This window comes from Gymnodraco acuticeps, unplaced genomic scaffold, assembly GCF_902827175.1.
Source record: "Gymnodraco acuticeps unplaced genomic scaffold, fGymAcu1.1, whole genome shotgun sequence".
NCBI classification, from domain to species: domain Eukaryota; kingdom Metazoa; phylum Chordata; class Actinopteri; order Perciformes; family Bathydraconidae; genus Gymnodraco; species Gymnodraco acuticeps.
In genome coordinates this window covers 232532-246106 of record NW_022989903.1, presented here as the reverse complement: position 1 = coordinate 246106, position 13575 = coordinate 232532, and the positions used below count along the sequence as shown (strand labels likewise).

Here is a 13575-nt window from a genome sequence, read left to right as displayed (position 1 = left end):
TACTGATATGCACCTGAACATCAGCAAGAGAGAACTCTTTAAAGTAGAGACACTTCATACTGATATACACCTGAACATCAGCAGGAGAGGACTCTTTAAAGTAGAGACACTACATACTGATATACACCTGAAAATCAGCAGGAAAGGACTCTTTAAAGTAGAGACACTACATACTGATATACACCTGAACATCAGCAGGAGAGGACTCTTTAAAGTAGAGACACTACATACTGATATACACCTGAACATCAGCAGGAGAGGACTCTTTAAAGTAGAGACACTACATACTGATATACACCTGAACATCAGCAGGAGAGGACTCTTTAAAGTAGAGACACTACATACTGATATGCACCTGAACATCAGCAAGAGAGAACTCTTTAAAGTAGAGACACTTCATACTGATATACACCTGAACATCAGCAGGAGAGGACTCTTTAAAGTAGAGACACTACATACTGATATACACCTGAACATCAGCAGGAGAGGACTCTTTAAAGTAGAGACACTACATACTGATATACACCTGAACATCAGCAGGAGAGGACTCTTTAAAGTAGAGACACTACATACTGATATACACCTGAACATCAGCAGGAGAGGACTCTTTAAAGTAGAGACACTACATACTGATATACACCTGAAAATCAGCAGGAAAGGACTCTTTAAAGTAGAGACACTACATACTGATATACACCTGAACATCAGCAGGAGAGGACTCTTTAAAGTAGAGACACTACATACTGATATACACCTGAACATCAGCAGGAGAGGACTCTTTAAAGTAGAGACACTACATACTGATATGCACCTGAACATCAGCAAGAGAGAACTCTTTAAAGTAGAGACACTTCATACTGATATACACCTGGACATCAGCAGGAGAGGACTCTTTAAAGTAGAGACACTACATACTGATATACACCTGAACATCAGCAGGAGAGGACTCTTTAAAGTAGAGACACTACATACTGATATACACCTGAACATCAGCAGGAGAGGACTCTTTAAAGTAGAGACACTACATACTGATATACACCTGAACATCAGCAGGAGAGGACTCTTTAAAGTAGAGATACTACATACTGATATACACCTGAACATCAGCAGGAGAGGACTCTTTAAAGTAGAGACACTACATACTGATATACACCTGAACATCAGCAGGAGAGGACTCTTTAAAGTAGAGACACTACATACTGATATACACCTGAACATTATCAGGAGAGGACTCTTTAAAGTAGAGACACTTCATACTGATATACACCTGAACATCAGCAGGAGAGGACTCTTTAAAGTAGAGACACTACATACTGATATACACCTGAACATCAGCAGGAGAGGACTCTTTAAAGTAGAGACACTACATACTGATATACACCTGAACATCAACAGGAGAGGACTCTTTAAAGTAGAGACACTACATACTGATATACACCTGAACATCAGCAGGAGAGGACTCTTTAAAGTAGAGACACTACATACTGATACACACCTGAACATCAGCAGGAGAGGACTCTTTAAAGTAGAGACACTACATACTGATATACACCTGAACATCAGCAGGAGAGGACTCTTTAAAGTAGAGACACTACATACTGATATACACCTGAACATCAGCAGGAGAGGACTCTTTAAAGTAGAGACACTACATACTGATATACACCTGAACATCAGCAGGAGAGGACTCTTTAAAGTAGAGACACTACATACTGATATACACCTGAACATCATCAGGAGAGGACTCTTTAAAGTAGAGACACTACATACTGATATACACCTGAACATCAGCAGGAGAGGACTCTTTAAAGTAGAGACACTACATACTGATATACACCTGAACATCAGCAGGAGAGGACTCTTTAAAGTAGAGACACTACATACTGATATACACCTGAACATCAGCAGGAGAGGACTCTTTAAAGTAGAGACACTACATACTGATATACACCTGAACATCAACAGGAGAGGACTCTTTAAAGTAGAGACACTACATACTGATATACACCTGAACATCAGCAGGAGAGGACTCTTTAAAGTAGAGACACTACATACTGATATACACCTGAACATCAACAGGAGAGGACTCTTTAAAGTAGAGACACTACATACTGATATACACCTGAACATCAGCAGGAGAGGACTCTTTAAAGTAGAGACACTACATACTGATATACACCTGAACATCAGCAGGAGAGGACTCTTTAAAGTAGAGACACTACATACTGATATACACCTGAACATCAGCAGGAGAGGACTCTTTAAAGTAGAGACACTACATACTGATACACACCTGAACACCAGCAGGACTCTTTAAGTCCTGCTGGTGTTATCACAGATAAACTCACCGCAGTAGCCCGGCGTGCCACAGACCGTCTTCATGGTCACCTGATCATCGATGATTTTGGAAAGACCAAAGTCGGCTGTAAGAGAGAAAAAACATTCCTCCGTTAATTTGATATAGAAACATATGATTCATCGTTCCCCTCGGCTGTTGAAAAGCTGTTTCTTGCACTGAGGTGTTTCTACAGTTTCTATTTAAAGTGAAATGAGGGCGTGAAGAGGAGCAGAGTAAAGTAAAGGGAAGTGTTGGTGTGAAAGAGGAGGCTGAATGTGATCTTCCTCCATCTGTAGACGCTCGCTGCAGGCCGGCCATCTGGAGGCAGATCCGCCTAATAACCGGACCTGATGATGAGTGTTATATTCTCATTGTGTTCAAACTGAAGGACAGGACGTGGTGCTGCGTTCAGGTCCTGTCATTTCTATAACTTTGGCATGCATTGCAGATATGAAAAAAGGGGTTCGTTATGACTCGTCCTTTAACACTGCAGAGCCCATACCGTGTTCCAGTTAGTGTTCACTTCCTGTCTGCCTTCTTCTGGTGATTTATCTGACGTCCAGCGCTCCATCTTTTAACCTCTTTTCCTTTCTCTTTCTTGATCCTCCTTAGCAACGGTCATTATAGTCCCTGACAGCGTACTGTACTACTGGATTAAAGGTCCCCTATTATACTGTTTTTCATCAATGTATCACAGGTCTCAGATATATACAGAACATGTCTCTGATTGGCTGAAACACCAAACAGATCATTGCAGCATTACCCACAATCCCCTCTGTTTCAGCCCTGTTTCCAAAGTGCTGATTCTCTGTCTGTTACTTTAGATGAAAATAAGGAGCCCCTCCCCACGCCCCTCTGAGAGACATTTGGGTACAAAGAACTCAATGGTGCTCTAGGAGGAGATTCAGGTGATAAGGGGGGGGGGGGGTTACCTTGCTGCTGATTGGCTAATGGTTACACAAGACAAAACATCGTAATGACATCATAAAGTGGCCAAAATCTGATCAGCTCATTTTCAGACAGGTTTTTATAGAAATGGATCGGGACAAAAAGAGAGAGAATCTTTGTTCCTGAAACTTTCAGAGTCTCTTTCCACAGAGGGGACACATGTTGATGTAGAAGAGACATGAAGAAGAGGGGACACATGTTGATGTAGAAGAGACATGAAGAAGAGGGGACACATGTTGATGTAGAAGAGACATGGAGAAGAGGGGACACATGTTGATGTAGAAGAGACATGGAGAAGAGGGGACACATGTTGATGTAGAAGAGACATGGAGAAGAGGGGACACATGTTGATGTAGAAGAGACATGGAGAAGAGGGGACACATGTTGATGTAGAAGAGACATGAAGAAGAGGGGACACATGTTGATGTAGAAGAGACATGAAGAAGAGGGGACACATGCTGATGTAGAAGAGACATGAAGAAGAGGGGACACATGTTGATGTAGAAGAGACATGAAGAAGAGGATTTTGGATAATAGGTGACCTTTAAAAACGTGTCACATGTTCTGAATTGACCAATCAGAATCGAGTATTCAACTAAGCCGTGTAATAAGACTATAATGTTTCTGTTATCTCCAGATGAATTGTAGTGGCGGACAGTCACATATACTCTTGTCCTGTTACCCTTATGGATTAATCTTTCACAGAGATTTACATAACATCAGATGCGTGTTGTTGCAGTTAAAGTCTCATGAGGGTGAAGGTGTTTATTTTTGTTACCGATCTTCAGCGGAGCGTCCAGCGACAGATCAGCGTACAGCAGGTTCTCTGGTTTCAGGTCACGATGCACCACGCCGTTCTCATGGAGATACTGGAACACACAAACACACACAGTTTAATGCAGAATTAACACTGACTTAACATTAATATTCCACTATTTTTACTGTTCTTGTAACCCTTTTTCCCCGAATTTAGACATGTGGGATATGGGTTAATGCCAATATGTTATTCGGCTTTAACAGCATTCTTTGGACAGATAGACAGGACATTCAGAATATGCTCTCAATTGTTTTTTTCACCGCAGTTTGACCTCTTGTCTATTTCTGTTGTCAGAGTCCTTTGTCATGCATGGCAGAAAAAGAACAGCTTGGAAACATAATTTTGTTTTGATGACAATACATTCATTTCTTAGTGAAACACAAGTAGAGCATCTGCAAAAGCATAAGTCTATTTATGAAGACATTTATTAAACAGTAAGGTTTTACATCAAAGTCATGAGTTTGTGAAAGAGTGTGTGGATAAACACTTGGATTATACTGTATGGGAGAGTTTGTATTAGGATGTTTTGATTTGGGACGGGTGGCGCAGTGGTCTGTGCGTTTGATCATCATATCAAGGGGGCGTTGGGGAACTCCAGTTCGAAACCCGCTCCCGCCCCACTGCGTCAAGCCGTTGTGTCCTTGGGCAAGACACTTCACCCGACTTTGCTCCTGTGGGTATTGTCCACAGTAGATGACCGTTACATGTATGATCTGTATGTGTAATGTGTATTTGTAAAGCATTTTGAGAGTCTTTGATAAAAGCGCTATAATAAATATAAGGATTATTATTATTATTTAGTTTTGCTGTGGTTTACCGTGGCCCCCATTTACTTCCAAGCATCAAGACTTTTCACATTTCTTACATTCTTCGTTCACCATAAAGGCATGTAGGAAACATTTTATATTTATCAAGATATTAAAGTAATATGTGACGACTTCAGTCTTACTCCTCCCAGTAGTGTGTTACCTAACAATTCTCCTTTCTGTATTTGAAGGTGACACTTGATTGGGAGCCAACTCCTTCCTGAGTGCTGCTACAGTACATGTGTTTGTCATTTGTTCCGCATCCTCTTGGTTTTTGTCATACAACACTACATCATGCTCACACATCCACACCTACACTACTGATATCACAGACTCACACACCTCATGTTGGTAGCTTCCATAGTTTGTTTAGGTATAATAAATACATTTACTATACCCGTACCTCATGTCTTTTCCTATTCTTTTGTCATGGCCAAGAGCCAGACTATGACAAATATGGTGAAAAATGATCTATTTGTGGGTGTAGTTTTGACTTTAAAGGGCAAACCTGTCGGACTGTCATCATGAGGAGGTTTAATATTTATCTGGAAATGTACGGTTGCATGTTAACGGGAGTATTATTGGAATAGTCCTTTGCATTATCTTCTCCAACCATTTTCCATCTCCAAACATATTTTGTGCAAGTTAACGTCGAGACAGCAATGTTTTTTTACATCCACAATATGAGATTGTTGGACAGATGAAGCTGGAGTGATAATAAAGCCTTCCGGTGAGATGAAGGTGTGTGAGGTGTGTGTGTGTGTGTGTGTGTGTGTGTGTGTGTGTGTGTGTGTGTGTGTGTGTGTGTATGTGTATGTGTATGTGTGTGTGTGGCCTAGCATTACTATCCTTGTGGGGACCTACATCTGTTTACATAGTCACGTGTGGGGACTCGCCGCCCTTATGGAGACACATTGGAGGTCCCCATGAGGGGAATCATTAATTTTAGGGTGAAGACTTGGTTAGGTTTAGGGTTAGGGTTAGGATTAGGGTAAGGGTAAGGTTTAGGGTAAGGGTTAGGGTAAGGGTTAGGCATGTGTTGGTTATGGTTAAGGTTAGGATAAGTCTCCAGGAAATGCATGTAAGTCAATGTAATGTCCCCTGAAGTGATGTATACATGGTATATGTGTGTGTGTGTGTGTGTGTGTGTGTGCGTAGGATTTGGCAGGATGGACTGACAGATGGCATCCTTCTCCAGCTCCCAGCATGCCCTGCTGCTCTCTTCACTCTCACTTCCTGTCCTCAGATCAGAGTCCGAGCGAAGTCTTTTTTTTTTTGGAAGGAAGCATCTCACATTGAAATAGTTATACTAAAAAACATTTGGAAAGGTGAATGAAAGTTTAAAAAAAGCTGAAGGCTGGTAAGATTTTTTAATTTAATAGAAAATAATATTAAGTGTATTTTCTAAAATAATTGTCTCTAATTGCAATGATTTTCCATATTAAATGTATTTGTTTAAACTGTATAGAGTAGAATCAAGCTTTTCTTGGATTTAAATTGTATCTATTTTTGATTAGAAAAATCTTTAATGGTTATTTATTTCTATTGTAGGTGTGCTGATCAAATTAGATTTGTTGTGTGTTTCAGAGGGATTTTGATGTTGTTTATCATTGAGTTTCATTAGAAGAAACTTTTTGGGAAATATTAGAAGCAGACATAAACAGTGGAAGCTTTTCTGCTTTCTAGTCTTTCTTTAAAAAAATGTAAATCTATCAAACAAGAGTCTGATATGTCGTTTTCTTTACAGCTAACATGTCAAATTGTTATCTGTTATTTGTCTCGTTTACATATTGCTCACGGAGAAAACCTGAAAATGAATACTCGAGATGTCCTTAAGTTGCAGCTCTGCTCTGCTTAACGTCAGTCTGCTCTTCACTGATAGTGAAACTGTCAGAAAATAAGAGACGTCCCATCGTGGGGCTCACGACCCGAGTCAAAAAAAATATGTTGATGTGTTCAGGGGCTGTAGGGTGCTTCTGCGCCACAGATTAATGCCACACACACACACACATGTGATACAGCAAATACAACTGTACTGTAATCCTAGTACACACACACACACCTACACTCACACACAAAGACACACACACCTACACTCACACACAAAGACACACACAAAGACACACAGGCGTATGTTTCTCTGCGTGGTGGATGTAGGTCAGCTGTGGTCAGAGTGTGTTTATATTTTAGTGCGTATTTGTTTGTGTGGTGTGTGTGTGTGTGTGTGTGTGTGTGTGTGTGTATTAATCCTCTCTGGTTTTAATCTGTTCAGCAGCAGGATGGAAGCTGTTGTTGTATAAGAGACCTGCAGCTGCTGCACGCCGCTGCTGTTTGCAACTACGCTGCTGCCAGCAACACCTGCAACTCACTAACGCAACTAAAGAAACTACAGCAATCAACTACGGCAACTTACTTCTGCAACCACTGCAACTACAGCAACCATCTACAGTAACCAACTACTGCAACACCTGAACCAACTAATGCAAGTTAAAGAACACCTGCCACTCACTTCTGCAACTTCTACAACAGCAACACCTGCAACTCAGAACTGTAACTAAAGAAACTACAGCAATATACTACAATATACTTTTGCAACTCCAGCAACCAACTACGGCAACTTACTTCTGCAACCACTGCAACCATCTACTGTATAGCAACACCTGAACCAACTAATGCAAGTTAAAGAACACCTGCCACTCACTTCTGCAACTTCTACAACTTCTACAACAACAGCAATACCTGCAACTAACTAATGAATTTACCGCAAACACAGCTACCCAGGCAACTAACTACTGCAACTACAGCAACATCTGCAACTACAGCAACATCTGCAACTACAGCAACATCTGCAACTACAGCAACATCTGCAACTAAAGAAACTACAGCAATATACTTTTGCAACACCAGCAACGTACGGCAACTAACTTCTGCAACCACTGCAACTACAGCAACACCTGAACCAACTACTGCAGGTTAAAGAACACCTGCCACTCAGTTCTGCAACTTCTACAACAACAGCAATACCTGCAACTAACTATCGCAACTACAGCAACAACTGCAACTAACTAATGAATTGACCACGACCAAAGCTACACAGGCAACTAACTACTGAAACTACAGCAAAATACTACAACTACAGCAACTTACTACTGAAACAAACTATTGCAGCTCAAGCATACTCACAACAGAAGCTAAGGCAACACCTGGCAGGGAAACACAAACAAAAATAAATAAAATATTCACATAAATCAATATACACTGAAATGAAAAACATAATAATCCAGTATAGAAGGTTTCAGGGTTCATACACTTTTTCACCAATGATTTTCAATGACTTCTCCAGGACCTTTACCTAATTTTCCATGACCAAAGAAATGACTCTTTCTCAGCGGTACCACTGATTTATTTTAACATGGAACAGGAAAATAAGGTCTGCATCTGAAACATGTTGTGCCTCTAAAACAAATCAAATAGGCTTACTAGCTTCTACAGAAATCTCTCACCAGCAAAACACCTCGACAGTTAAATGCCATTTTACGTTTCATTACTATACGATACAGTATTTATCATCATTATAGAATTACTATTTCGGCGATTAGATAAAATATAAATGATATTTGATGCAACTTTAGTTACATTTCCATGGCTTTTCCAAAACTTTGGGAAAAATATTGTTTTCCAAAACTTTTCCAGGACCTGGAATTAGCATTTTTAATTCCCATGAATTTTCCAGGTTTTTAATGACCGTAAGAACCCTGAAGGTTTGTCAAGATACGTTAAATCTCATGTTGGTTCTATAAACACATCATCAACTGAAATGATCACCACTTCTTAAACCAAATACAGTTTTATTTTTCTGTAACTGTACAGCACATTCAACCATTTTGGGCCCAGATAAACAGTGCAGTGTTGTGTAAGCATGTCAGTGAACGCCTCGTTACATGTTGACATTTAAACTTTCAGGTTTGATTAACTCTGCCGAGAAACAGAACGACTGGGAATCATTCTCTGGAGGAGGAAGAACTCCTACACCACAAAACAAATCTGCTTCTGAACAGATTGCCGATAGAGCCCATACATGTTTAAAATGAACCTTAAAGGAACAGTACAACATTTACTGAACCTTAAAGGAACAGTACAACATTTACTGAACCTTAAAGGAACAGTACAACATTAAGTGAACCTTAAAGGAACAGTATAACATTAAGTGAACCTTAAAGGAACAGTACAGCATTAAGTGAACCTTAAAGGAACAGTACAGCATTAAGTGAACCTTAAAGGAACAGTACAACATTAAGTGAACCTTAAAGGAACAGTACAGCATTAAGTGAACCTTAAAGGAACAGTACAACATTAAGTGAACCTTAAAGGAACAGTACAACATTTAACTAAGACGAACTAGAAGCTAACCCAAGGACTGTATGCATATTCTGAACTGACTGTCTGAACCTAGATGCTAAAGAGAACTTAACTTTAAGTCAGCAGTCTGGACCTAAACGCTAATGAGAACATAAGCTAATTCTAAGTTTACTGTCAAGAGAGAGAAGCTAACATACTGTAGACCAAGAGTAACCCCAACACTAAAAAAGAACTACAAGGTAACCCTAAATTAGCTGTCCCAACCTAGAAGCTGAGAAGAACCATAAGCTAACAAGACCTAGAAGCTAACTCTAGGTCAACAGTCTTGACCTAGAAGCACTAGAAGCTAAATCTAAGTTTACTCTCTGAATCTGGAAGCTAACCCTAACACGAAAAAAAGAACAACAAGGTCACCCTAAAATAACCGTCTGCTAACAAGAACAACAAGCCAAGTCTAAGGTAACAGTCCAGACATCGATTCTAGAAGCTAATAAGACTTAGAAGCTAACTCTAAGTTAACGAGAACTGGAAGCTAACCCCAACAGCTAGAATAAGAAGACATACTTTATTAAAGACTAGAAATGAAATGAAAGAACTACAAGCTAACAGAAACTAGAAGCTAAGTCTTAGTTACCTGCATGGACCTAGAAGCCAACAGGAACTACAAGCTAACCCAAAGCTTAAAATAATTGCTCTATTTCTATTATATTTTATTATATTTACTTGCACTGTTGTATCTGTTGTATTGTGTTGCACTGTTGGAGGAGCCTGTGACCTAAGATTTTCATTGATATAACTACAATGTAGAAATGACAATAAAAGCCTTGAAACTTGAATCTTGAAACTAGAAGCTAAAAAGCCCTCAGATCTGACAGCCTCTGTCTGTCTGTCTGTCTGTCTGCTGGTTTCGTGAAATGTTTCCGACCTAAAAACATCAGTTTGAGAGAAGCTGGTTTATGATCGGTGTACGAAGCAGCAGAGACTGAACAGAGATGGAGGAAGCGAACAGTAATCTAATAAACTGAGAGAAGGATGGAGCTAGATCATCCACTGTGACTGTGATGAAGAACAGACACACAGACAGCGCTGGGTTTTCCTGACAGTGAGAACAGACACTGAACGCAGCTCTTACCGCCACGGCCTCCAGGATCTGTTTGATGACGTGAGCAGCGTCTCTCTCACTGTAGTACCCCCGCTCCACGATCCTGCAGAAAAACATCAACAAAAAATATCACATCAGGCCTAATTATTACATTTTCAACTTCTATCTATCTATCTATCTATCTATCTATCTATCTATCTATCTATCTATCTATCTACCTATCTATCTATCTACCTACCTACCTACCCAATAATTGCAAGTCTCTTCGGTGAGAATGTCACAAAATGATTTTTTTTAAAAAGTCAAATTCTGGAGAAAAAAAAGTGACATTTGGGGGAAAAGCAACGTTTTGAAAAAAAGCAACGTTTTGAAAAAAGAATTCTGAGAAAAAAAGCATATTTTGAAGAAAAAAAAGTCAAATTCTGAGAAAAAAAGTCAAATTTGAGTTGCATTGTGGGACATGTAGTTTATGGGCAACGTGCTTCTGTAAATCGCCATGTAACCGTATAATAAACATATTATATTCTTTGCAAGCTCTTGTGGGGCCACAGAAAATGAAGTCACAGACCAGATTTGGCCCCCGGGCCTTGAGTTTGACACCCCTGGGCTAAATGCATTGATTATAATGCTATGGCTTCCATAAGGTTTATAAATGTGTTTAATTACAGTGTTTACCTGTCAAACAGCTCTCCTCCCGTCACCAGCTCCAGAACCAGAGCGATGTCGGTGTCCGTCTCGAAAATGTCCTTCAGCTGGATCTGAGACGAAACAAGAGAAAAAGGGAGGAATTAAATGAAAACACTCAATGATAATCATTAATTGTATATTAGGAGATACATATAGTGTATAGTTTGAACATGTACCACGACTCAGCGTTTGCTACAGCAAGTGTAAAAACATGTTTCGAATTTAGCTAATCTAAGACATCCAATGGACAATGTAAGTGCATTTCAAGTGTACTATGTATTAATTTATTGAGCTGTACTTAAATCAGGTTTTTAAATTGTTTGACTGATAGAGATCATGCAATGTTATTATTTGTTTATTGATTGTTATGAACCTGCCTGAGGACCACAGATGGAAATGAGCTATTAGCTATAATCTGGCATATTGCATCTCTTCTCTTTGCTGAGATTAATGTATTTGTATCAATCAATCAATCAATGTTTATTTATATAGCCCAATATCACAAATGTTACATTTGTCTTAGTGGACTTTACAGTTTGTACAAAATATCAGTATGACAATATGACACCCTCTGTCCTTAGACCCTCTGTCCTTAGACCCTCACATCGTACAAGGAAAAACTTCCGAAGAAAACCCACAGCTTAAAGGGAACATGGGAGAAACCTCAGGGAGAGCAACAGAGGAGGGAACCCTCTCCCAGGACGGACAGACGTGCAATAGATGCCGTGTGTAAATTGAAAAGATAATACATTTGCAACATAGGTAGACCAAATGTGTATTAGGGCTGTCAGTCGATTAAAATATTTAATCGCGATTAATCGCATGATTGTCCATAGTTAATCGCGACATTTTGTATCTGTTCTAAATGTACCTTAGAGGGATATTTTTCAAGTTTTTAATACTCTTATCAACATATGAGTGGACAAATATGCTTTATATGTGTGTTTATTATCATTTGAACAATGACAAATATTCTCATGAATATTAAACACAACAACCTCTGAACATTACAAATATTCACCTCAATTCAACCTGGAACCTCTCATTCAATAATACAATACAAAGTGTGTGTGTGTGTGTGTGTGTGTGTGTGTGTGTGTGTGTGTGTGTGTGTGTGTGTGCGTGCGTGCGTGCGTGCGTGCGTGCGTGCGTGCGTGCGTGCGTGTGTGGAGAGAGATGGATCGTTGGAGCTATGTGCAACTCAAGGCATATGCTCGAACGGGAGCTGCCTGGACGCTGCAATCATGTTGCACTATCCGTGCTTAGTGTGCTGACTTTTCGTACAATGTCCCACTGTCTGGCTTCCTGAATAAAGTCAAGTGCTCGGCGAAATGTCGCTCCTCTGTTTTCATTGAAACAGCTCCTTATATCCGTTAGCGCAGCTAGCTAGCACCAGATGCTAACAACAACAATACACGTAAGGTGTGCCTCGCTCGCTCGTGCCTCGCTCGCTCGTGCCATACAGACACACACCCTCCCGGTCCTCCAGATGGCCAGTCGGTGCCTGCCGGTGAGCGTGGAAGTGTGGTTTGCCACAAGCGGGCGGCAGGAGCGGGGCTGTCAGCATCAGCTTGTAGAATGTATTTTAAACTTGATGCGCTCTGAAACTACGGGGCGGCCGAGGACAAAAAATACACATGCGTTAATCGCGTTAAAATAATTAGTGGCGTTAATTTTTTTTTGCGTTAACTTGACAGCCCTAATTTGTATGCATGGTCCTTCTATAAATAAATACAAATATATCACACAAGAAATTCTGTAAAAATGTCACTTTGTGTTCCCTGTTCCTCCAACTGATATAATTCTGCATTATATTTATTTCGAAATATATATCATACATACCTACCGATTTGGGCGGCAGTTTCTACCGCCTACCGATTTAGCTGACGTTCCCTACCGATTTTCAATCATCCCAAACTATAACAAGTACAAATGACACTCCATAGACACAGGACTCGACTTTTGGAGGACACCGTTTGCAGCATGTCTGTGATCCCATCATACAAACAGTCCTCTGTGTTCTGAAAGAGAAACAACGTGCAGAGGAAAAGGCAGCGTTACCCCCGGGGCTGATGGGTAATCACTCCCAAATGAGTTTAAGGGAACAGAGACGAGGCATTTGAGTCCTGCACGGTTTCCCCGTTAATATCAGTGTCTCGAAAACACATGTTGGCGACTGGAAGACATCCAGTGTTTGGTCTTTTCCTGAAGCATCCTTCACCTACAGTGTCTCAACTGAAGGAGGACCACAAACACACACAACATATAATACAATTTTGAGATTTGGGGATATTTATCTCCCATTCTTTCACTTTTTCGGACATGTTCAACACCAAACATGTCGTTAATGTCTCTGTTTAGTGAACTACAGCAATCTGAAAGCCTCTACATTATTTATATCACACTTTATCAGTAGAAAAATCCAGGAAATGACTTTTTTTAAATCAGTATTTTCTGATGTATGGCGCAACACAAAGATATTTCGCTCTGTGCAAACCTTTGACTCTAATAGCCAACC

The 13575-nt window shown here is 40.1% G+C and overlaps 1 protein-coding gene across 1 annotated transcript in view; it reads right to left on the bottom strand.

The window, feature by feature from the left end:
• The window catches only part of si:ch73-60h1.1 (calcium/calmodulin-dependent protein kinase type IV), a 35501-nt gene that overhangs the window by 13514 nt on the left and 8412 nt on the right, over positions 1–13575 (bottom strand). Inside the window, exons 4-7 of the mRNA XM_034207055.1 lie at positions 11046–11128; positions 10401–10473; positions 4065–4155; positions 2349–2423 (exon numbers count right to left, since the gene is read on the bottom strand). Of these exons, the coding sequence (XP_034062946.1) occupies positions 2349–2423; positions 4065–4155; positions 10401–10473; positions 11046–11128 (322 nt within the window). The remainder of the gene's footprint in view (positions 1–2348; positions 2424–4064; positions 4156–10400; positions 10474–11045; positions 11129–13575) is intronic.